This window comes from Pundamilia nyererei, unplaced genomic scaffold (assembly GCF_000239375.1).
Source record: "Pundamilia nyererei isolate P.nyererei 1_Seehausen unplaced genomic scaffold, PunNye1.0 scaffold00007, whole genome shotgun sequence".
NCBI classification, from domain to species: domain Eukaryota; kingdom Metazoa; phylum Chordata; class Actinopteri; order Cichliformes; family Cichlidae; genus Pundamilia; species Pundamilia nyererei.
In genome coordinates this window covers 1,080,697-1,102,234 of record NW_005187408.1, presented here as the reverse complement: position 1 = coordinate 1,102,234, position 21,538 = coordinate 1,080,697, and the positions used below count along the sequence as shown (strand labels likewise).

General features: G+C 39.3%; 2 protein-coding genes across 4 annotated transcripts; both read left to right on the top strand.

The window, feature by feature from the left end:
- Positions 1-529: 529 nt before the first annotated feature.
- Positions 530-12,978, top strand: nup58 (nucleoporin 58). 3 transcript variants are annotated; one of them, XM_005722465.1, is made up of 14 exons: positions 530-1,014; positions 1,568-1,728; positions 1,817-1,849; positions 1,955-2,233; positions 2,378-2,546; positions 2,678-2,743; positions 3,008-3,182; positions 3,551-3,630; positions 3,883-4,001; positions 4,227-4,309; positions 4,475-4,676; positions 10,049-10,132; positions 10,862-10,960; positions 11,394-12,978. In XM_005722465.1, the coding sequence occupies exons 1-14, from the start codon at positions 935-937 to the stop codon at positions 11,561-11,563; spliced, it is 1,800 nt and encodes a 599-aa protein (XP_005722522.1). In that variant the 5' UTR covers positions 530-934; the 3' UTR covers positions 11,564-12,978. The 3 variants fall into 3 exon arrangements, with proteins under 3 accessions (XP_005722522.1, XP_005722523.1, XP_005722524.1); XM_005722466.1 differs by lacking the exon at positions 10,049-10,132; XM_005722467.1 differs by lacking the exons at positions 10,049-10,132; positions 10,862-10,960.
- Positions 12,979-14,142: 1,164 nt separating this feature from the next.
- Positions 14,143-17,952, top strand: ropn1l (rhophilin associated tail protein 1-like). The gene is made up of 6 exons (XM_005722464.1): positions 14,143-14,262; positions 14,679-14,811; positions 15,528-15,651; positions 16,408-16,569; positions 17,168-17,343; positions 17,773-17,952. The coding sequence occupies exons 2-6, from the start codon at positions 14,681-14,683 to the stop codon at positions 17,864-17,866; spliced, it is 687 nt and encodes a 228-aa protein (XP_005722521.1). The 5' UTR covers positions 14,143-14,262; positions 14,679-14,680; the 3' UTR covers positions 17,867-17,952.
- Positions 17,953-21,538: the final 3,586 nt, after the last annotated feature.

Sequence of the window (21,538 nt, the reverse complement as noted above, 5' to 3'; positions counted from 1 at the left end):
AAATCTCTGCTGAAACATGTATTAATATTTTTATATGCTGTTTTATAATAAGAAATGTAGAATGTAGAATAGTTAATTTGTTAATTGACATTAATATTGATAAAATATACTTTTCAGAGTTTGCAAAAGATGGTCTGCAACATTTCTGGGTAAAAAAAGGTGGAACAATGCAATAAATGTTGGAAAAACTCAGATAACACATTTGCAACGTATTTATTTTCATAATTTTTTAGGTTTATTAGGTTACCAAAAACTATTAATGATGCAAACCTGTGAACCATTCATCCGCCCCTGGTTCAGAATAATGGAACTGTTGCTCGTTTATCAGGTAAGTAACAGATTATTTAAACTCACAGAGACAATGACAATTTTGAAACAGCATTGTGCAACCAGTTATACTCAGCTTTGCAAATACATTAATGTACTCTGAGCCGTTCTTCGTTGTTATTATAATCTGTAGCTGCTTCTTTTATTTTGAAAGAAACACCGGATTCAACATACATCCGCTGCTCAGAACTGCCAGACTTAACCCCATGCGCATGCGTGACACATCACGAGACGCAAAATCTGAGGGGATGACGGTTAATGTAGTTGAAAGAAAGGAAATCCACTACCCAAAATGCACTAGCATTTAGGATATACCAGGCGGGGAATAAGAAAAGTGACACCATGCGTGAATGCACCCTGCGATAATTGTCAGGTTTAAGAAATAGAAGCAGAGGAACAGGTTGTGTAAACATAACAGGTGGCAACTGAATATTTTGGGATTTAGTGAGAGAGCTGATGAGTTCAAGTATGTTTTGGTGAAGACGGGACCGCGGATTCGGCCCTCACGCGGGCGTCTAAGCTAACTGTCGTGTTAGCTGTGATGTTTTCAGAAGTGAGCTAAGCCCACATAACCGATTGGTGTTGACACCGTGCCTTTTAAAAGAAAATGTCTAGCTTTAACTTTGGTTCGGGAACTCTTGGGTCCACCAACACAGGTGGAGGATTCGCATTTGGGGCCGCAACCAGGTAACGACAAATTTTAGATAGCCCACTTAGCTAACGCTAGCATAACCAGAGGTATCTTGGCGTTAGCAGATACGGCTTGCGAGTTTCAAAGTCAGTGCTGGGTACGTTGTTTTCCCGAGCTACTCGGCAATGTCGGGTTATAGATGAGCATTTTAATTGGATACATTTGTAAACTCTGTTATTTGAAACTTTGCACATGCACGCACTGCAGAGTGAACTCTTGCAAATTGCGGGCTGCCAAGATAAGTCTTTGAAGTGACAATTAAGCTATAGTAGTTGTAGTTACTTTTTATTTTTTAAGAGGGAAATTAGTTCATTACTGGTAATAATGTGATTGGGATTACCATCCATCTGTAAAGCACTTATCACCATTTAGGTTTTCTATATAGAAATTTAAGACCCTGTGTATTTTCTTCGACAAAATCCTAGTTGTTAATCTGTGTGTACTGTAACCATAACACAATGTCAATCTTTTATTAGTTTGAAACTTGGCAGATATTGTAGAAGAATGTATGGGCCTAAACATATTACTTTTTTTTTTTTTCTTCGAAAGTGCTCCTGCGGCCAATACCGGTGGCTTTTCTTTTGGTACACCTTTGGGTACAGCAAGTGCAACCCCCAGTACCAGCACCAGCACCCCGTCTCTTGGCCTAGGAGGCAGTCTTTTTGCTCAGAAACCTGCTGGAGGATTCTCCTTCAATACACCTGCCTCAAGTAAGAATGCAAAATGATAAAGAAATAAAAGTATTTGTGATATTTCTGCCAGCTGCCCATCTTATGTTGGGACCTTGTGTTATTTCAGGTGCTGCTGCGCCCACTACAGGCCTCACATTAGGTATGTTTGGGGTTCTCTGGGGTATTTTTAAGTTGAAGAGCTTCTGAACAGCAGGTAATAATTGTGATTTTTTTTTTTTTTAAATAAACAATTACTTTCTCTCAGGTGCCCCAGCCAATACAGCTGCCACCACTGGCTTTAGCTTGGCTTTCAACAAGCCCACAGCCTCAGCTACGCCGTTCTCCCTCACAGCTACTAGCACCTCTTCGACAGCCGCTGCTGGGACAGGCTTGACGTTTGGCTCTGTCCTGACCTCCACTGCTCCACAGCAGCCTACAGCCACTGGCTTTGCCCTCGGTCTCGGCGGAACTACGACCACCACCACGGCAGCCTTAACAGGTCCATCACTAGGCAGCAGTCTCTTCTCCAGCACTGTGCCTACAGGTGAGAGGCAAACTGTCAGCTTTACAGAGCTGATGTGTTAAATACATGGCCAAGTGGGAGTACAGTGAATGCTTTGAATTACAGAGTGTTCGTTTTAATTAGTTGTCACAGTTCTATAAACTGTATGACTATTTCTTGCCGCAGGTCTGAGTCAGACTACTCTTGGTGCAGGAGGCGGGTTATCGTTCGGTTCTCTGCTGGCAACCTCGACAGCGTCATCAGCAGCTCCTGCTCAGAGTATCGGCCTGGGTGGAGTCGACTTCAGCACTTCCTCTGAGAATAAGAGCGACACATCATCTGGAGCCAATGCGCAGTATGTCCTGCTGACCAACACGGTCCTTTACTGTCTTATGGAATATGTCTAATGTCTCACTCTGCTGTTAATGTTTAGCACCGACTATCCTTTCTGTTCTAATGATGAAAAACACTTTTTCTCACCCTCAGGGACAGCAAAGCTCTAAAAGATGAGAACCTGCCCCCAGTTATTTGTCAGGATGTTGAAAATTTTCAGTAAGTATCGTTGTGTGATTTATTTATTTTTTAATTTCTTTTTTTTAAATCGGGTGTTTAATAGGTTGAATGCAGCAGTATGACCCAACCCAAATTTTATTTGGTGAGGTCTCTAGGAGTCCCCATTCTGTGTAAAATCCCAGATGCATACATATAGTTTGAGTAGTAGCACTTTGAAAGCATATTTTGATAGTTTGCCATATCTATCAGAGAGCTTTTATGTCATCTACAAGTGATTTCCTTCTTTTCTTAATTCTTTTGCAGAAAATTTGTGAAAGAGCAAAAACAAGTTCAGGAGGATATAAGCAGAATGTCATCAAAAGCCATTTCTAAAGTCCAAGATGACATCAAGAGCCTCAAACAGCTTCTGTCCGTCAGCGCCAGCGGTCTGCAGCGCCAAGCTTTGGCCATCGACAAACTGAAACTGGAGACGGCACAGGTAAAAACGGTGTACTTATGTTGACACAGGTGTCTATTTCGGTTGCACATTATTTGTCATTAGAAAGTCAGTAAATCAGAAACTTGCATTCCAAACTTCTAGTGGATACACAATATATAGTGTATGCAGTGTTGCAAAATATATAAGTCAGGAAGTTCAGTATCAGTGTTCATTTCCTAAAACATCTGTAGCTGTACCTAAGATAAACAGAATTATTTTAAATTGGACTTCAGATGAACTTAATATGTGGGTTAACCTTTCCTGTTCCTTATACCTCACAAACTAAAAATATGAAAAAGTTTCCCTTGGAAATCTCACAGATTTTTTTTTTCTAGATGTTTGACTTTCCTCTTTCCTTTGTTGCTAAGGAGTTGAAAAATGCTGACATAGCACTTCGTACACAAAAGACCCCCCCTGGACTTCAGCACGAGAATACGGCTCCATCAGAGTAAGTAAGCTATTGGATGAAAGTCAGAAAGTAAATCCAAGGTCAATGCGTGCTATTGCAGTCCTTTAGTTCTCATAGACTCTGTTTCAAACGACTATTTCATTTTAATATCATAGGACAGCAATAAAAAAAATACGCGTGGCCAGTGGATGTTTTTGTCAAAAAGCTTCTCTTAATAGTTGATTCAAAAGGTTAATAATGAACATTGCTTAATGTACTGAGATTTAAAATATGTGTCCCTTTTGTGTGTAGTTATTTCCATAGCCTGGTAGAGCAATTCGAGGTGCAGCTTCAGCAGTACCGGCAGCAGATAGAGGAGCTGGAGAACCACCTGACAACCCAAAGCAGCGGCTCTCACATCACTCCTCAGGGTGAGAACACATTTGTCTGGCTGTTAACGTAATTCTGGTCATGTTAAAGTTCGGTTTGATCACAGTGTTACATGTTTCATTAACAAACAGGCTACAGATGTGTTTGCATTCAAGATGAAGAGAAAAAAGACAGTTTCTGGTTCTTTTCTTTTCTGTAACCCACCCCGTTTTATTAAAATACATCAAATATTTATGCAGACATTTTTTTTATGCTTTTGTTTACAGATCTGACCTTGGCCATGCAGAAGTTGTATCAAACATTTGTCGCACAGGCCGCCCAGCTCCAGTCTGTCCATGAGAATGTCAAGGTCAGTTTATTCCCTCCTGCTTTTACATATGTTAATAATAATAATAAAAAGATCCTCATTCGCATTGCTTGAAATGTAATGTGTAATAATGTATAGGACTGGGTGACGAGGCAGTTGTAGCGTTTTCATTTAACGTGTCTTTCTCTCTGGTGTCTTGTGGTATAGATTTTGAAGCATCAGTACCTCTCCTACCGCAGAGCCTTCCTGGAAGACTCCACGGATGTGTTTGAGTCCAAACGGGTGTCTAACAGGAAATGGCAGAGCACGCCGCGAGTCACTACTGGGCCTGCTCCGTTCTCCAGTGTGCCCAATGCTGCAGCTGTGGCCATGGCAGCCACATTGACCCAGCAACAGCAGCCAACTCCAGGTCTGACTGCCTACAAGTTCTAGCAAGTTTCTCCTTTGTTAGGAGACTGAAGGAGAGGAAGGAGAATCAATAATAAAAGCAAGTTGTGGAGAAGACAGGATCAGTGTGCTTTTAACATATTTTGGTAGCAAATAACTCAAAAGGTGAGAGAGGATGATTAAAAGTACAAAAGTAACAGCAGCCTTATCTGGTGTTAAGGTATCTGTGCTTTCTGTAGTGAATGAAAAGAGGCTAGAAAGGAAGAAATGAGAGAAATCTGTTGCTTAACTTTAACAGGAGACATTTGTGCTGCCTTACCGTCTTGTCTCTGACTCAGTACAAGAGTTGGGAACATTTATTTTATGCACCTTACAATTCAAGAGTGAGGACATTAAATAGATGGCCCCAGTGCAAAATGAAGACCAAATCCCTTCTGTTAATTTCTCTCCTCCTCCGTGTGCCCTCTCTAATGGGATACCAGAGCAGCTTTATGGCTGACATCACTGGGGAAAATGCACAGTGGTGGAAAAAGTCGAGCAATCTCATTTTGAATCTGGAAACTTCTAAACCTCAGTTTTGGGTTTTGTTTTGTTTTAGCAATGCTAAAAGTGAGCCTAGTACTCAGTTGAGGTTGTTGTGTAATGAAGTTAGGATAATTAATGCACTTGCTGTGAATTTTGTGGTTTCTGAATGATTAGTCCAGGTAGTGGTGCATCTTTAGATTTTTGTCACGTCAGTCTGGGCGTTGAGTTGGTGTACGTCTATGGCAATGTAGCCCCAGCTATCTTAAATCCGAATGATATCTCAGACGTGTGGGAAACACCAGTTAATCTGACACCGAATCAACATGCTCCTCTCTGAATATACAGGGTAGTAAAATAAGAAGCGAATATATTAAAGTTGTCATCCCCACCGTTCCTTCAAGCACACAGCTTCTGTTGCCCAAGGTCTTACAAGTAAAAAGTCTAGTTTAGACACAGATATTCACTTTAGAGAAACCATTCTCTAAATAACCTTAACCTAATGACATTTACAGTTTGACTGTCATGCTGTTTGTCAAATTCTTTCTACTCTTTGACAGTAACAAAAAAAATACTATTAAGTACGTTGTATTAAGCATAAATACACGGATTAAACATTGTGTTTAATCGGAAATTGATTTGGCATTTTGTAGGAGCTTATGTCCTAAAATATCTAAATGAGACTCTTATACTGAGCAGTCAAGGACTCAAATTCAGTTTTGTTAAACTACAGCCAACATAACCTTAAGAATATTTACTGCAACATCTGGTTTGAGTTGTAAGCCATTCTTACTGGCACATCAGGGTACCTGCATACAACTAACACACTAAGCTATATATTAACATGCTTTTGCAGTCTCTTTATTGACGTAACTTCAAAGGTTGATGGGATGTAAAGGCAGGTTGGTTTAAAAATGTTAGTCTAATCTGTACTCATTTGACAAAGCTCATGAGATGTGCTTTGACTGTTATCAGATCTGCTGCCCACCAGATGTTTGCTAATTTTTCCATTTTTAATGAATATTTCACATACTTTTGAACACTTATTTGGGTATGCAGATGGAGTTGTACGTTAACACCTAAACTAATTAACTATGTGCCAAGTAGGTATGGGACTATTTAACTAATCCATTCCTTAGCCACTGTTTACTGAAAAAGAAAAAATAACAACAACTTAACACACAAGCCACAATAGTTATTATTGTGTGGTAGAAGTGCACACCACCTCGGTGCCTGCTTAAGATTTTTTTTTTAAATTTCATTAAAAATCAAATAATTTTTTTGATCACTTGTTCATTTTATCCATTTGTGCTCTGGGTATGCTAGCTATCCAACAAGGCTGTAGTATATGAGGTTAACATGAGTCGGGTTTGTAAATTATTTTTGGCTAGGGTAATTGATTGCTTTATTTAGCAAATCTCCCACCTTTTCTGCTAAGCCTAATTGCAGGCTAGTATATTTATTTATATATTTATTTTTTTCTGCTTAAAGGTGACCTGTTTAGATTCATTTAGTTGTTGCATATTAAACATGTTGAAAGTTTCAAAATGAGTTTAGTGTACAAGTAATCCCAGCAAACCAAACACTCAGCCTTCAGAACTCTAAATGCAAGTTTTCTAATATATTTTTCTTAACTCATGACACTGTTTGGATTGCATTTATATAGCGCTTTTCTAGGCACCCAAAGCGCTTTACAATTCCTCTATTCATTCACTCTCACATTCACACACTGAATAACAAAGGATTATCATTAATATGGTTATAGTAGCCCCACCCACCTGCTTTTCACAGCTTTTTTTTTTTGCAAGGGGCAGCCAATCAGAAGAAAGTTGACTGAAGAGAGAGGAGCTAAAACAGGTTTGTTTCAGTCAGTGGATGAACTGAGGGGACGCGAGTCATGCAAATCTAATAGAACCCAAGGATTAAAAAAGTAGAGCTCGAAATATAATAGGTCAACCTTAAACTTGGGTCATTATTGAAATGTCATGTTGGAGGGTGATCAGTATCACAGCATTTAAAGATGCAGTGGGCTGGAGTGGGGTTTTTTTTGTTTTTTGTTTTTTTTTTTTTGTCTTTTGGTAGATTCACATCCGACCTGTACACATGCCAGATGAGAATGGGCCTACACTGTTCAGATTTCTGTCTCCATGGACATTGGGTTAAGGTACCAAAAGACTCAGGACTGAAAATAACTCTGAAATGTACTTTTTTCTAGTGGAACTAAGGCTGAGAACGGTGAAAAGCCCCGGTCACTTACTGGCCTAAATGAAGCAGTGTTCTCAGTGTGTTTGTGTTGTGAACAAGGAGCTGAGGTTGGTCTTTTATGTGGACAGATCATTTGGATAATGAATTGTCAGCAGTGACAGTAAGTGTGTGCATTATCTCACTGTTCAATACCTTGATATATTTGGCTGGTTTGGTTTTAATAAAGGCCATACCACTGTAACTTGATGAAAGTGATTTCACTTAAGGGCTACTGTCAGTGCAACAGGGCTGGATCATTTCACATAGAGTTCATTTCAGAGAAAATGTGGAGCTAAAGAGCTGTTCACAAGTTGTGATTTCAGGTATTTTATCCAAGGCGATGGTATGTTGTACAGACATTTGCTTCTCAATTCTGTAAAAAGTCTACTTGTTGGTTTAACTGTTTGGTAGTTCAGAAGAGAACAATTTGTTGCTGCTCACACTGGTCCATAAGTACCAGTGAGATACATTAGTGCCAAAAGAAACTGGTCTGTATGGCCACATTGTGTGTCTTGATTGTACAGGGGAGTTTATTTTCCCACCATTTTTCTCATCTGAGGGTACAGCGTTGCTTGTTGTAGATAGCGCTGCGAGCTCAGCAGTATTGGCACTCAGAGGAATAAAGATTGGAAAACTGCCGTTGCACATGTCGCGATACAAACAGGAATTCATTGAACCCACTTCCAGTAATCATCGGCATACTGCTGCTGATTACGGTGGTGTATGGGTAAAAAAACAACCTAAATGATTAATTGCTAATGAAAACACTGCTGCTTTTGGACAGTCAGTCCTCTTATCAAACGCTAGGTTTTTGTTTGTTTTTGTAGGATTTAATGGAAGTCCTTTAAATGGAAGTCCACACTCATCCAGAATTTGACATTCTGTGCAGTTTTGCTCACACTTTAAAATATCGTCTTCCACACCTCTACAGTCTCACTTGGCACAATAATGACTATTAAATAATGTAATAATTATTGGTCTGTCAAAGTTGTTTTGACTTTGAAGGTAATTGTGGATATTAAGCCACATTAATACTCTCTAGTAGGTATCTTCTCACTGTCAGTAACGTGTATGCAAATGCTGTATTTTCATGAGTGCTAATATAACAGCTGTTCCCATTTACCTCTTTTTTTCCTTTTATAAAAGAAGTGAAGGAATTAATGTGACTTTTTATTTATTTATTTTTTAAATGGTAGGTAGATTACCAGTGTCACAATTTGCCTACATGAACCTGAGATGCTCAGTAATGAATCTGAATTATACCTTTTGGTATCTTTGTTTTTCTGTGTGTAAAGCTTGAGCACAACAGTTCACAATAATGGGCCTGATTAGTTGACTGTTTGAATGTTGCTATTATCTCCAAAACATTTCCATATTCTTTGTCATTTATAGTGTTTAGTATTTTCTTTGTTTTTTTCCCCTGCTAGTGGCGTTCAGGAGGCATGACTATTATAGGGTGTTTTGGAACCAGTAGAATTTACTGTTAGTTATCTGAAATTAGACTAAAAAAATCAATCTCTTGCAGGTTTTAGCTTGTCATCTCTCTCTAAAGTCAGACTCGGTCCCACAAAGACGGATTTGTAGCTTATAGTAATTTACAATGGAGCTTTTGTTTTCAAAATCGGTGTAAAATTATTTAAACGAACATAACAAAGGTCCTTCAGTTTATGTTGGACGCATGACTCAAAACTTGACCACACTGTCTTTCACAGGCAAACTGTACCAAATCACTGATTTTCTTTGTTTTGACCAGTTTACACTGAAAGGCAGCCATGAATGCCGTTTTCACATTTCTTATCTAATTCTCCAGTGCTTTTACCTGTAACCTTGTGTTTTAATCTTATATATCCAATGCCTGTTGATACAGTATATTTAATCTATAAATATGTTGTGCCTTTTAAAGCTATATTCAGTAATTGTGTGATGCATTTTTAAAAAGTTTTTTTAAAATTAAATTTTAGGTATGCTAGTTCATTCACTCTCAGAAATCTTGAATTTGGAAACTTGTCAAATGCAGTAGCACTTAGCAATTAACAGCCAATTTTTGTTCCAAACTGTTTGTTTGTGTTTTATGTAAGTGGAATTGCATATTTAATTGAAAATAAATTGGTTTTTAAACAAAGAAACGCTTGTCCTTGTTTCTTTTTCACTGAACTTGTTTTAAGAATGTAGACTAATTGAAAAGCTCCCAAATTTGATAAGATAAAAGAGAACGCTTAAAGAAAACAAGACAAGTTTCTGAGTGAAAGAACTAGCAGTGCTTCCTTTTTCCCTCCCAGCTTGCCAGCAGTGATAAATGCGCTGCTGATTAGCTGGAATATTATAGTTGAAAGCCTTTATAGCAGGATAGTACATATTCATATGTACTTTGTGAAAGCCTGATCCGTTGCCTAATTATTGTCATATTTCAGCTCATGTGAGGTTGCAGTTAATTAGATGCTGTAGTCTTTTGATGCCTCTGTCGGCGCAGTCATTAGATCAGATTATCATATTTTATTTGAATCAACTGCAGGACTTGTTTCTAAAGCTAAAATAAAGCTGTCAGCGTGACAGCAGTGCAGTTTACTTTGTGTTTTTTGTCTCACATAAAAGAAGAGTAAAAGCCTGTGCTCTCTCTTTGTGCCTTAGGGACCCAGGCGCCTCTGGGGGCAGGGTTTGGAAACCCCTTTGCCTCAGCATTGGGCACTAGCTTGGGCTCTTCTACCCTGGGAGGTATTACCTCTGCTTTTTTTTTTTTTTTTTTTTAAATGAATATTCCCTGTTTTCTCGTGTGTTTTATTTTTTGCTAGACCCCTGCATACTTTGCCATTTCCCCTAATGTTACCTGGTGGTTAAATCAAAGTGGGTTTTTAAAGAAAATGTATTTGAGTTTGGTTGTATGACAGACTAAGCAGCTGGTGTGTATGTGTCTGACAGAGTGGTGCAGTCAGAGCTTAGCTGTTTCTCTTTTCTGCTCTGCCTTTTGCGAGGAGTCAAGTGCGTTCACACCACACACAAAAACTGCAATCCTATCGTACAGTTGTTACCTGGTAAACTGTTTCACTCAGCTGTCACGGCGAAATGCTGTGGTGTTAAAATACGGGCATGTCAAATTGCAAATCCACTTGAGAGTGTGGAAGCAAGTGGTCTGAGCGCACTCAAAAGTATTGTCTGTTTTCTCGTAGTTTGGGTATTCGGTGAAATCTGCCGTTTTTCTTCCTTTGGCCTTTGCTTTGCGGTGTAGTGCACTGTGAGTCCTGTTTGATTCTGCAGTATTCGGTCAGAAGTTAAGCCAAGTGTGGTGCTCTGTGGATTAGTTTATGACTTTTTTTTTTTCTTTTTTGCTTGCTTTTGTCTGCTAATGCCTGCCAGTGTGTAACTCCTGAGGCGCTTCTTGTTTTTGTATCTAGTCTAGGCTGTGTGCTTAGACCAGTCTGACTTCCATGTCACTCTCTCCCACAGGTTTTGGTGGTGGGCCAGGATTTGGTGGGGTGGGGACTGGGGGGTCTTCTTTTGCCTTCTCTTCCACCAATAAGCCCACAGGAGGCAGTCTGAGTGCAGGTACAATACATGCTGTATATAGCACCTTAACACCTGGGCCACCAAACATGATGGCAACAAAGAATAAAGGCTCAGCTCGCTAAGTGTATAAAGTTTGGAAAGGGTCTAAGCTGTAACTGTGTCTCATTAGTGTGATGTAAATGGCACTGCAACAAGTTTAGTATATCCATATTTTAAAGTTATAATGAACGTCCCAGCAGTGGGTAAATACAGTTATGTGTATATCTGTTTGTTTGTGTGTGTTGGCACTTTAGAACCTTGGGGGTTTTAAGCTAGGATGGCAAAATCTTTATAAAAAACCTCTGAATTTCATTTGAACTTCCTTTTTCTGACACCAGATTTTCTAAATCCTCATGTTATTCATGTTTTATCTTTTTGTTTTTCTCGTATTTGACTGTTTTTTTGTTTTTTGTTCCTTGTCTTGCTTCACTAGGTTTTGGTAGCACCAACAGCTCAGGCTTCAACTTCAGCAACCCTGGCATCAACCCCTCTGCCGGCCTGACATTTGGCGTGTCTAACCCACCTCCTGGAGGCTTTGCCACAGCAGCACCCTTACTCCAGTTGAAGAAGCCCCCAGCTGGTAACAAAAGGGGCAAGAGATAGAAACGGGAAATGATAGACGCATGTTACTGAGCAGCTGACCAGCTATGGGTTTGTAGCAAGTACAGCTTGATCTCCCAAAAGCATAGAAGACGATGCTAAAATGACCATTACCCAACCAAAACGGAGGAAATATGCTATTCTGAATTGTCCAGTCTTCTACATGCATTTCTTTTTAATTTACCCACATTCACGTTTTCCTGTTGGATCCAACTCTGCAGAGGGATTAGACTACAGAAATTAGAGCAGAAGTACACGAGTGACTCTGTTTTTAGCAGTGATTACTTTTGCCTTTGGTAAAGAAGGGAGGACCCAAATCAATACAGTAGGCAGCGGCATGTAAAGATAGGATAAAATAGCATTTATATCATTTTAAGCATGGATTTAGCTCATTTGCATTGCTTCAGAATGTTTTTCTTTCTGCACACTTTGGTCTGTGGTGCTACAATGCTTTTGGGATTGTTGGCTCACTTGCAAATTGCTCAGTTACTGGTGAGAAATTGCTTAAGCCAGAACATTTTATAAGACAACGTTTTTTCCGTTTGTTTTTTTTAATGCTTTGAAATGGTTCTGCTGTGCTCCACAAACTGTCAATCACAGAAATGCACTCGAGCGCTTCCCAAATGATCACGTGGCCCAAGGTTCGTCCAGGAAACGATCAGATAAGATTTATGGAGCAATGTTTGTGGCAGAGTTCCCGTCTGAAGTATCAAAGGAGTGTAATATTACATCCTAGATAGTTTTATAGGCTCCGGAGCGTCCAGGGTTGTTGTTTTGTTTTTGTTTTTTTGAGAAGCACAGTTTTATTTTTATATCAAGTAGAGAAAGATATGAGATTTGAGAGGTAAAAGTGGACTAGAACCTTGAGCTGGCCCATTATCTAGCTCATGTAACCTGTGTTTTGTTTTTTTTCTTTTGCTACTCCATCCTCATTAATTACTTTTAGACACATTATGGTTTTTGGTGTTTTGCCCCTGTGTACTGTTGCAAGAACTTGAGATTCGAAACTCTGTGCTCTTCGTATTACATGAGTTCATTAGATGTTAAGTTGGTTGAATTTGAAAGGGATTTCATATGCATATTGTACCTGCTCAGTTTCTACATGTGCTAGAACAAATCTGCACTTTCCAGTGTATGTGACCTGACGGTGATTGTGTGAATGTGCATGTGTTTCTGTCACACAAGTATGAAATTGTCTCTCTGGTCTGATCATATTTCCTTTGAGTACTGGGGCTGGTCGGGGGTCAGATATTCTGCTTTTTTTTTTTTGTTTGTTTTTTAAATTGTCCATGTTGTTGTTATTATTTTCTAATCACAGTCTGTGGAATCCTGAATTTTCTAGAAGCTGTTTAATAATAAAATCTCCAATATGATGTTTTGCCTGTTTGTGGCATCACTTCAATAAATGTGTGTTGACACAGGAAAAACTCTGTCATCAATATGTTGTATGTCACATGCTTTGCAGCAGCTCTTCCTGCATCTGATATATTTTCAAGTCATCACACGAAGCAAAGTTAACCCAGACTGTTTATGACAACATAATTGTACTGTGAAGCTTTCAAGGCTGTAAGCCATGTAATGCCAAAGTTTGGGAAGTTGCCCTAAAATTAACGCTTTCACACTAACTTCTACTGTTCCTTTAAAAAACAAGCACAGTCTAGGTTACAGATTCCTTATAATGTAGTCAGGACCTAAGAGGCCTTCTGAGGGTACATCAGTCTCTCTAAACTCGAAACTAATGTGTTTGTCCTTTTGCAGTGTTACTTTGGTCTTCCACTTTTCTATCTAAAGTTAAATTTTATCTTAATAAAAATATTAAAGCCAGTGACCAGTTTCAAAAGAAAGTTTATGTTTAAAGTTTTGAGACTGTAATAAAACCCATAAAGATTCCTCTAAACACATATCTGATTAAATGTATCATTTATTCAATTTGACCGACAGGTTTTAGCGTAACTAACATGAGGGAAAAGGTATTTTCCCAATGATCAGTTAGTCTTACTACAATAAACTTAGGTGAGGGAGCAGAGTATGCTGTTTGAACACTGATCTCTGCTGAAAATGCCCTTTTGTATATCTGTGTAAATATTCCATTAATAGTTCTAAATTATGATGAATGATTCATTTGTTCCTTACAGCAGGGGGGTGTCTAGAAGGGGAGCAAAGGGGCCTGCATCCTGAAATATGATAGGCTGCCCCATCAAAGTTACTGTATTAGAAATATTACTACAGTACTGTCTTATAGTGCCCCAAACCATTATACAGCATAGAACGGGCCACTGGTGCTACTGATTCTAGCTCTTATTTAAGTAAAAAGTTTTGAAAGTGGTGTTTTGTGCACCAGTTTGTTTTCACTGGAGGAATATTTCTGACTGAGTATTGAGATTTATGTCGGTGTTCTCCATGGGTGTCATGTTATTTTCGTCAGACAGATAACGTTGCCTCCACATGAACAGAATCAACTTTCTGGGATTTCCTTAGCTGGATGATTGAGCATGTACCAGGAACAGTGTTTTCAGCAGAGGGGGCGGTAGTGCTCTTCCCGTGGGGTTTCTAATACCACAGGGAGAAGAAGAAGAAGACGCCGTTGCTATGCGACGACGCTACAACACTCCCATGAACTGCTAGGCATAAATAATCATTACTTAGGCTAGCAACTCATATTTCAGGGGCGTCTTCCGGTGACTTTCTGTTCATCAGTCCAGGTAACATGCTACAGTTTTTAAAGCAAGTACCATACAGTGGATTAATGTCGGTGAACATACTATATTTATGTAGTTGAACAAAGGAGAGGGACAATTGGGAGAAAATGTTTGGTGGACTAGAAATTAGTATTAATTTATTAAGTTGAATCGGTAAAAAAAACGGTACCAGATGAGAGTGTATATGCAAATTTTAAACTTACTTCTTTGAAACACACTGTATTCATAATCATATGTCTATATTCCTGTCAAACTCCCATGGCTAGCACAGAAAAATTTGAAGCACCAGAATGCAGTCTTTATATTAATTATGTTTTTTTTTTGTCAGTGCGGGTGATTTTTAGTGTAGTTTTTAATTTTCTATTGGATTCTATTTTTTTTTCAACTAATTGGACATTATTGCATTGTTTATATTACAGCCATGCCTCTTCCAGACACATTCTACTGTGCCCAGCAAATCAACATCCCTCCCGAGCTGCCAGACATCCTTAAAGACTTTACTAAGGCAGCCATCCGAACACAGCCCAAGGATTTGTTGCAGTGGTCTACGGCGTAAGTCTTAATGTCTGTCAATGAAGGTTCAGGTTAAGAGTAGAGATATGTGTGATTGTGTTTTATTCCAGTTTAATTCTCACAAACAGGAGCATAAACCATGTCTCCAGGCTACATCACTGTAGGGAAAGGCAGGCCCCTTTCACCTGTGCGTGTCTTATCGTTGCATTGACTAGCTGTAATTAAATCCCAAGGGCTTTCATGTTAGTGCAGCAGTTAAACTATCTTACTGTCTCGAATAAAGAAAAACCATGCTAAAAGCACTCGATGATATGGAAATATTCAATTTATTTTCTTTTACCTTTTATTTCCTACCTCTAAGGACTCTCAGCATCCTCTTCTTTTTTATTGACCAATGTAGCTTGGCTTTGTTTATAGCAATAGAAAATAAAGTGAGTCATACAGTGAAGCAAAAAAACAAATCGAGCGCCTCCTGGGTGATGAGATGTTTATGTTATTAAAGTAATACTTGGCTCTGTTCCCTTTCAGAGATCCTGAAAGTCAGTAAATGCATGGAAAGTTATAATTTTTCTTTTCTGATAATGAAGTGAAATATGCCACAGCATGCCTTTAAAACCTCTCACAACGAAAAGCAAATGGTATATTTGAATGGTATACTTAGGAAGCTTGGGGGCAGATGAATTTCAGAGAATGGTGATGCTAAACACAGTGTTTAAGAATTCTTTGCTAATTATTATGACTGTGTCCTCTTCCAGATACTTCAGTGCTCTGTCTAAAGGAGAGTGTCTGCCTGTTAAGGACAGGCTGGAATTAAATATTGCCACCCAGAAGACGGACACTGGGCTGACTCCAGGTCTTCTGAAGATCCTCCACAAACAGGTAGTTTCTCAACAGCAGGTCGCACAAATAAAATTTTTATTCTCACTGTTGCTTTTGAAAGAAATAAATGCATTTACTTTATCACATATTTGCGTTTCGTCATTTACTGTTTTGCTTTTATGGATATAATTATAACTTCCATTGAGTTTAATGTCCAACTTTGATTACTCTTCTATTCTTTTATGCGTGTTTTTATGTGTGTGTCTCCATATAGCAGTGATGTTTCCCGTGTGGGTCATTAAAGTTTCATATTGTCTTAAATCCATTTTATCTCACCTGGGCTGTTTACTGGCATCTCGGTGTGGCGGATTCATTAAAAGAAATGAATAATTTATATTTCCTTAAAAGCTAGCACTTAAGCGGCAGCATTAATCTTGTGAGAGTGCTGCTCTTTTGTTGTCTCGAGTTATTCATTTTGTAACATTTTAAACTGCATTGATAGTAGAAAGTCTGAAAGAAATCCAGAAAATCTGAATGCAAAACAAATGCAGATCTGTGCCATTATTTGAGAGATTATTATTAGTGTTTATATCCTGTGCATCAGTATTTGCGGTTATTTATGCCCTGGCTGTCCACATATAAAAGTCTAGAGAAAAAAGAGATTGTAAGTAAATAGAGCCACCAGATTCTCCATATCCAACCTTGTTGTTTATTTGTGGAAATAGGACTCATTTCAGATTTTATCTAGAAAGTGAATAACTAGAATTTTCCCCCTAAAGTCTCCTAACCCCCCATTTTTTTATCATCAAATCATAGCTGTCACCCAAGACAACCTGTAGCAAAGAGGAACTGCAGGCGAAGTGGAAGGGCTTGTGTCTACCTGTGGCTCAGCTGGAGACCCTGCTGTCGCTGGGCAGCTTTGGCTCAGATATTGACTGGATGGAGTTTTTTGCCCTGGGCTGCAGCGCTCTTGGAGGGGTGAGGTGTTCACAATCCTGGCTATAAATGCAAATACAACTTTATATACTTCTTCCTTTGAGCCTTAAAAACCTGGTCCGAGGCCAAGCACAGCTGGAGATCCTCCAGCAGCACACTCTAGTCTCCAGGTGTTAATGTTAGATCCAGGAATTTGCAATGCAGTCTCCATCATCGGGGTCCCCTGGCTCCAAAAAAGAGTGACTGGATAAATCCTTCAGCAACTACTTGAATCTTTGCTTCGCTGTTAAGCCAATGATATTTTTTTTTGCTTCACAGATTCAGATAGAGCAGTAGTGACAGATCAAAGAGAATTTATTTAAGCATGAAGAACTTTACAGAAGATAAGTTGGTGTCTAGGAAAGCAAATGCAGCTAAGCATTAACAGCATTATGTGCTCAGTGTTAGTAATTTGGGTAGAATTCTACTCCTGTTTTCAAGGCTCTTGAACACTTTAACCACACGAGGGCACTCTTATGCTACTTAGATTTAGCTTTCTGAGTTACAGTGTGTGCATGCAAGTATATTTGCAGTGTGTCTTGCTTAAATGCGATGCAACAGCAAACTAATTCTTTGTTTTTGTGGCAACACAAATCCTCAGACTCTTATCAGTTCGCTTAAGTTTGCCTGCGAGATCCTAACAGAGGATGAGACGGGTGGTGCCGCAAAGATCCCGTTCGACACCTTTGTCAGGCTCTACACTTACCTGGCTCAGCTAGACGGGGACGTGCCACAGGAACGCATTGACAACTTCCTCGGCACTCTGCAGCCACAAGTGTAGGTGTCATTTTCTCCTCAGCTGTCAGTCACACCACAAGCAGAATGGGTGTAGTAGTGGAAAATTGAGCTATTTTGTATGCATAACTATTTTTTTTTCACACAGCGTAATTAGTTTCCCAGTTTGAATTATTTCTTCAGTCCGAGCTAAAAAAAAAAAAAAGGTTTTTGTTTGTTTAAAAAAAACATTTTCCTCTTTTGTAATTCAGTCATAACTCTGGATGTGCTAAGCAGTATTTTAACTCTGTTGGCCCAACATTTCTGCCAGTCAGTGTCAGTTGGCTCAGAAGCACAGACAGTTTAAGCGCTAAGCCATTTCCCACTATAGCCTCAGATAATGTTGTGAGATTGTGATGTTCAGTGTTGTGAAAATCCCTATGCTGCTGAGTGGAGCTGTTGCACTGATTCGCTGGTTTCTCTGCCCGACAGCAACAAGCAGAACGGCATGATTCAGGTTTCCAACTTCTACCCCAGCAGGAAGGGAGGGAAGCAGAGGCAGAAAGCAGTGGAAGAAAGAAGTTAGAAATAGGAATAAGGAAATGATGGCGCCCAATTAATAAATGGAGCAGCTAACGCTTCGTCAAGCACAGCTGTTTTTCCAAAAAGAAATTGGTCCCATTAATTGTTGGCATCAGCCACTGTGGCCGATTATTCATCAGTGTCCGGCTGAATCAAGCCGCTATTATGAGTCGGGTTGGATTTAATGAGCAGCAATAGAAGCACAAAGCTGCCGTGCTCAAACTGTCAGGTAGGGCGTGTGTGGATGCTTTTTATTTCCCATTCCCGTATGACTCGGCTAGTGAAGTTCATTTATCATGCACGCTGCCTCACCACATTTGGCCTCTCTGCTCGCGTCTGCATTTCACCCAGCAGACCAAAAAAAAAAAGGAAGTCAAATAGATAAGCGCCTACGCCACAAGAGTGTGAGTTTCAGCTTGCGTTAGAGACTTGTGTTATATTCACTCCTCTGTGCAGTACTGTAAACAAACACAGGCACATTTCAACACCAGTGACAGTGACAGTGTGAAAGGTCCAGAGGTCCAGAGATACAGTATGACTGTTATTAACATATTTGCCTCTCATACAAACACACACAAAACTGCTACGCTGGAGGTATTTCAACAGACAGCACAACAAACGGGATCAGAGAAAATTCCGTCTTCAGACACTTTTGGCATTTGGTCGCAGGGGTGGAGGATACACACACACACAGATACTGTAGCTTACCCCTTCCAGGATTGCAACTGTGGTCAAGTCAAAGAAGACTGGAAGACAGATAGAGCCCCCGCTAACTCGATAACTGCAGGCTCTCCGCCCATATGACACAGCAGAGAAAGAATTTTGTCAGGGCTTCCAGCAGTGATCTTTTTGTGCAACGCCCACGTTAGAACTGAGTAAATGAGCGCGCTGAAAATAACTCAATATTAACTGTAATCTGCTCATAATGCTTTTATATTTGGAAAGATTCCTATTTGTATTGATAGCTTTTATGTCTGGCTGAAGTCTGAAGCAGAGATAACTCTGGTATCAAAGATTTAGCGCACGATGCAGACAGCGCATAATTTGTCTTCATTAAATAACACAACATTCAGAAGCCATGCGTGAGGATGTGGATCGCCCAGCTGGAATTACAAGGTTAAACAGGACGAGATTTTTAGCTGTACTTATATTGTATTAAAAGAGGTATATAAATTGACAAGTAGAAAACATAAACACTGATTTGAACTTGGTTTCCTGTGGATCTTTTTTTTTTTCTTCCAGGAACCGATGAACCTCTTTTGATAAGGAAATCAGGAAGTTTTTGATTCTGTGCAGGGTTTTCTCATATACAGGAATTTGCGGCAACCCCACACGTTTTATGCATAGCCAGAGGAAATATAACAGTTCCTTTTTTAACTACTTATTAGGGATTCATTCACCATTACATAGTGGGCATTACTGTGTGTCAGTTGCACAGAAATAATAAAAAACCCATTGATTTTTCAAAATACAGACTAGCCTTGACTGATCATTTTTTATAAGGATTATAAAAACGGCCCATTTTGAAACCGGAAAAACCCTGCGGGGCTATAGTTTTTTTCTTTTCTCAAAAAAGTACATGTTTGTGAGCTGGTACTTTCCAGTGATCTAGGAATTACCCTTAATGCTGTTACTGCTTACAATAAAACACTATGTTGAAAGCTCAGTTGTGTATTTACTCAGTCTGGAAGCACTATTGCTTGCATGAGTGTTAGGGGCTTCTATTTGAAAGCTTTTTGATCTAGTGAATTATTATGTCGTTGTTAATTGGATTTAGATACTCTGGTAATGTTGCTACAGTAAAACAGCAAAGTAGTAAAAACATGTCTTTCACCCTGTGCACATAATTCTTTGAGATTTACAAAATCCAAGCCTCATGACAGCAAATTACAAAGAGCAGCCTCCTGTTGACTTAAATCAAACTAAACCTGGCAAAGCTGGCAAACTGCACGTGTTTTGAGACACAACATGTTCTTGTTCTTTAGAAAAATGTCTGTCTTGTCAGTCACACCTGTCTTGGTTGAGAGTTCTAGTAAAGTAAAAGTACAATCCACCAAGAATGCTGTGGCCTCAACACAGAGAAGCATTACTATCCTCCTCCTCCTTATCATCATTAGTTTATTTATTTAAAACATGTTGAGGGAGAGCCATAGAGGTGCCGAGGCACACAGTAAGGTGCAGAAGTAAATTTATGAAGCAGCAAAAGAAGAATAGATTGTAAATCACTGTATATGTAAATACCTACTGTTTGATTGCGACACATTATATGCTCCTCACAAAGCATTCCTTGGATATCCTCAAATTTCTCTCCAATAAATTTCTTTTTAGGGGCATCTTGCACTATAATAGTCAGGCTTACAGTTACAGATGCTGTGTGCCCCCTTTGTTTTAGGATGTTAGAACATGGAAAAACATGATGTAATTGCAAAGATGTCAGTGGTTTAGGAATCTCAGCTTTAGGGTGGACCTTGTTGCGCAGCCTTTACTGTTTCTCCAACTTTTGCTCACAACATCACATCTCCAGGGACGTGACAAATGTTGCAGGGCAGTGCGAAGAAAAAAAAAGGCAGTAGAAGAGAGAGCAGACACAAAGGCTTCATTCTACAGTGACTCTGTTGTGTAAGAGATTTCGGGGTAAGGATAAGGGAAAACATATTTCTAGCTGTTTTCTGAAGTTGCAGAATTTATCGTTCTGTGAGCTGTATTGTTGAACTGGGTTGAGCTAGACTCCACTTTGGGAGCATGAGAGCATTGTTGGTTTGAAAGATTTATGGGTCGGTTTTATCAGTCGGTTAGTTTCAGTTTACTTCAAAAAGAAAATCTAGATAAGTAATCTGTGATGACTGGAGATGTTTGTATGAATTGTTTTGCTGTATATATATGAACGAAATGAATTTAATTGACATGTAACATATTTAATGCGTGTATATTACAGGGACCTGCAACATGGGATGATAAAGCCACTGGACTTTATCTACTGGGACGATGTGGCTTCAGCTCCATAACAAACGTTGCTGGAGGTGGAGGTGGATTCGAATCCTAAAAGGATTGTGCATCATGTGCTGATATGTCAAAAATAAGGAAATGATCTAGAAATACTGTCTACATTGTAAATGCTAAAAACAGAAATATGGCTGAACTGTCTGTGATATCACCCTCACTTCTCTCATACGTCTGGGGTATACGCTCACCGCCATCTTTAAGATGGGATTGACAGGCACCTGTCAATCAAGCAAAGACCCGCAAAGCATTTTCTCTTTGAGCCTCATTATCTTCCTAATGGAACAGTGATCTTAAAATCCCCACTGTGACACATATCAGCAGGTGTGAATTTAATTATTGAGACTTAAACTCGTTCAAAAAAATACTGTAATTACTTTTTGCATTTTGAGAGAGGACCTCGGGGTGAGGGGTGGGGGTGCTTCATCAGATTCTGGGATTTATTGCAGCCATTATCATGCTGCCGTTGAAGGACCAGCATTTTATACAGCTTGATAAGTCCCTTGTACAGTAGCATTACCTACATGATTATGCACAACAGTCATTAGTTGCTCTGCAAGACGGCCAAAAAGAAAGTATCCCCTCTTTCACTTTGAAGATTTTATATATCAGGACTTCTTAAAAATTATCTGGTCCTTACCAGGTTCTAAAATGATTTAATGAGACAAAGGATGAG

Coding starts and splice junctions, on each gene's coding strand:
- nup58 (XM_005722465.1), top strand. CDS start 935: ATGTCTAGCTTTAACTTTGGTTCGGGAACTCTTGGGTCCACCAACACA. Junction 3,183..3,550: donor TGAAACTGGAGACGGCACAG/GTAAAAACGGTG, acceptor TTTGTTGCTAAG/GAGTTGAAAAATGCTGACAT. Junction 4,310..4,474: donor CTGTCCATGAGAATGTCAAG/GTCAGTTTATTC, acceptor CTTGTGGTATAG/ATTTTGAAGCATCAGTACCT.
- ropn1l (XM_005722464.1), top strand. CDS start 14,681: ATGCCTCTTCCAGACACATTCTACTGTGCCCAGCAAATCAACATCCCT. Junction 15,652..16,407: donor TGAAGATCCTCCACAAACAG/GTAGTTTCTCAA, acceptor ATCAAATCATAG/CTGTCACCCAAGACAACCTG. Junction 16,570..17,167: donor GCTGCAGCGCTCTTGGAGGG/GTGAGGTGTTCA, acceptor ACAAATCCTCAG/ACTCTTATCAGTTCGCTTAA.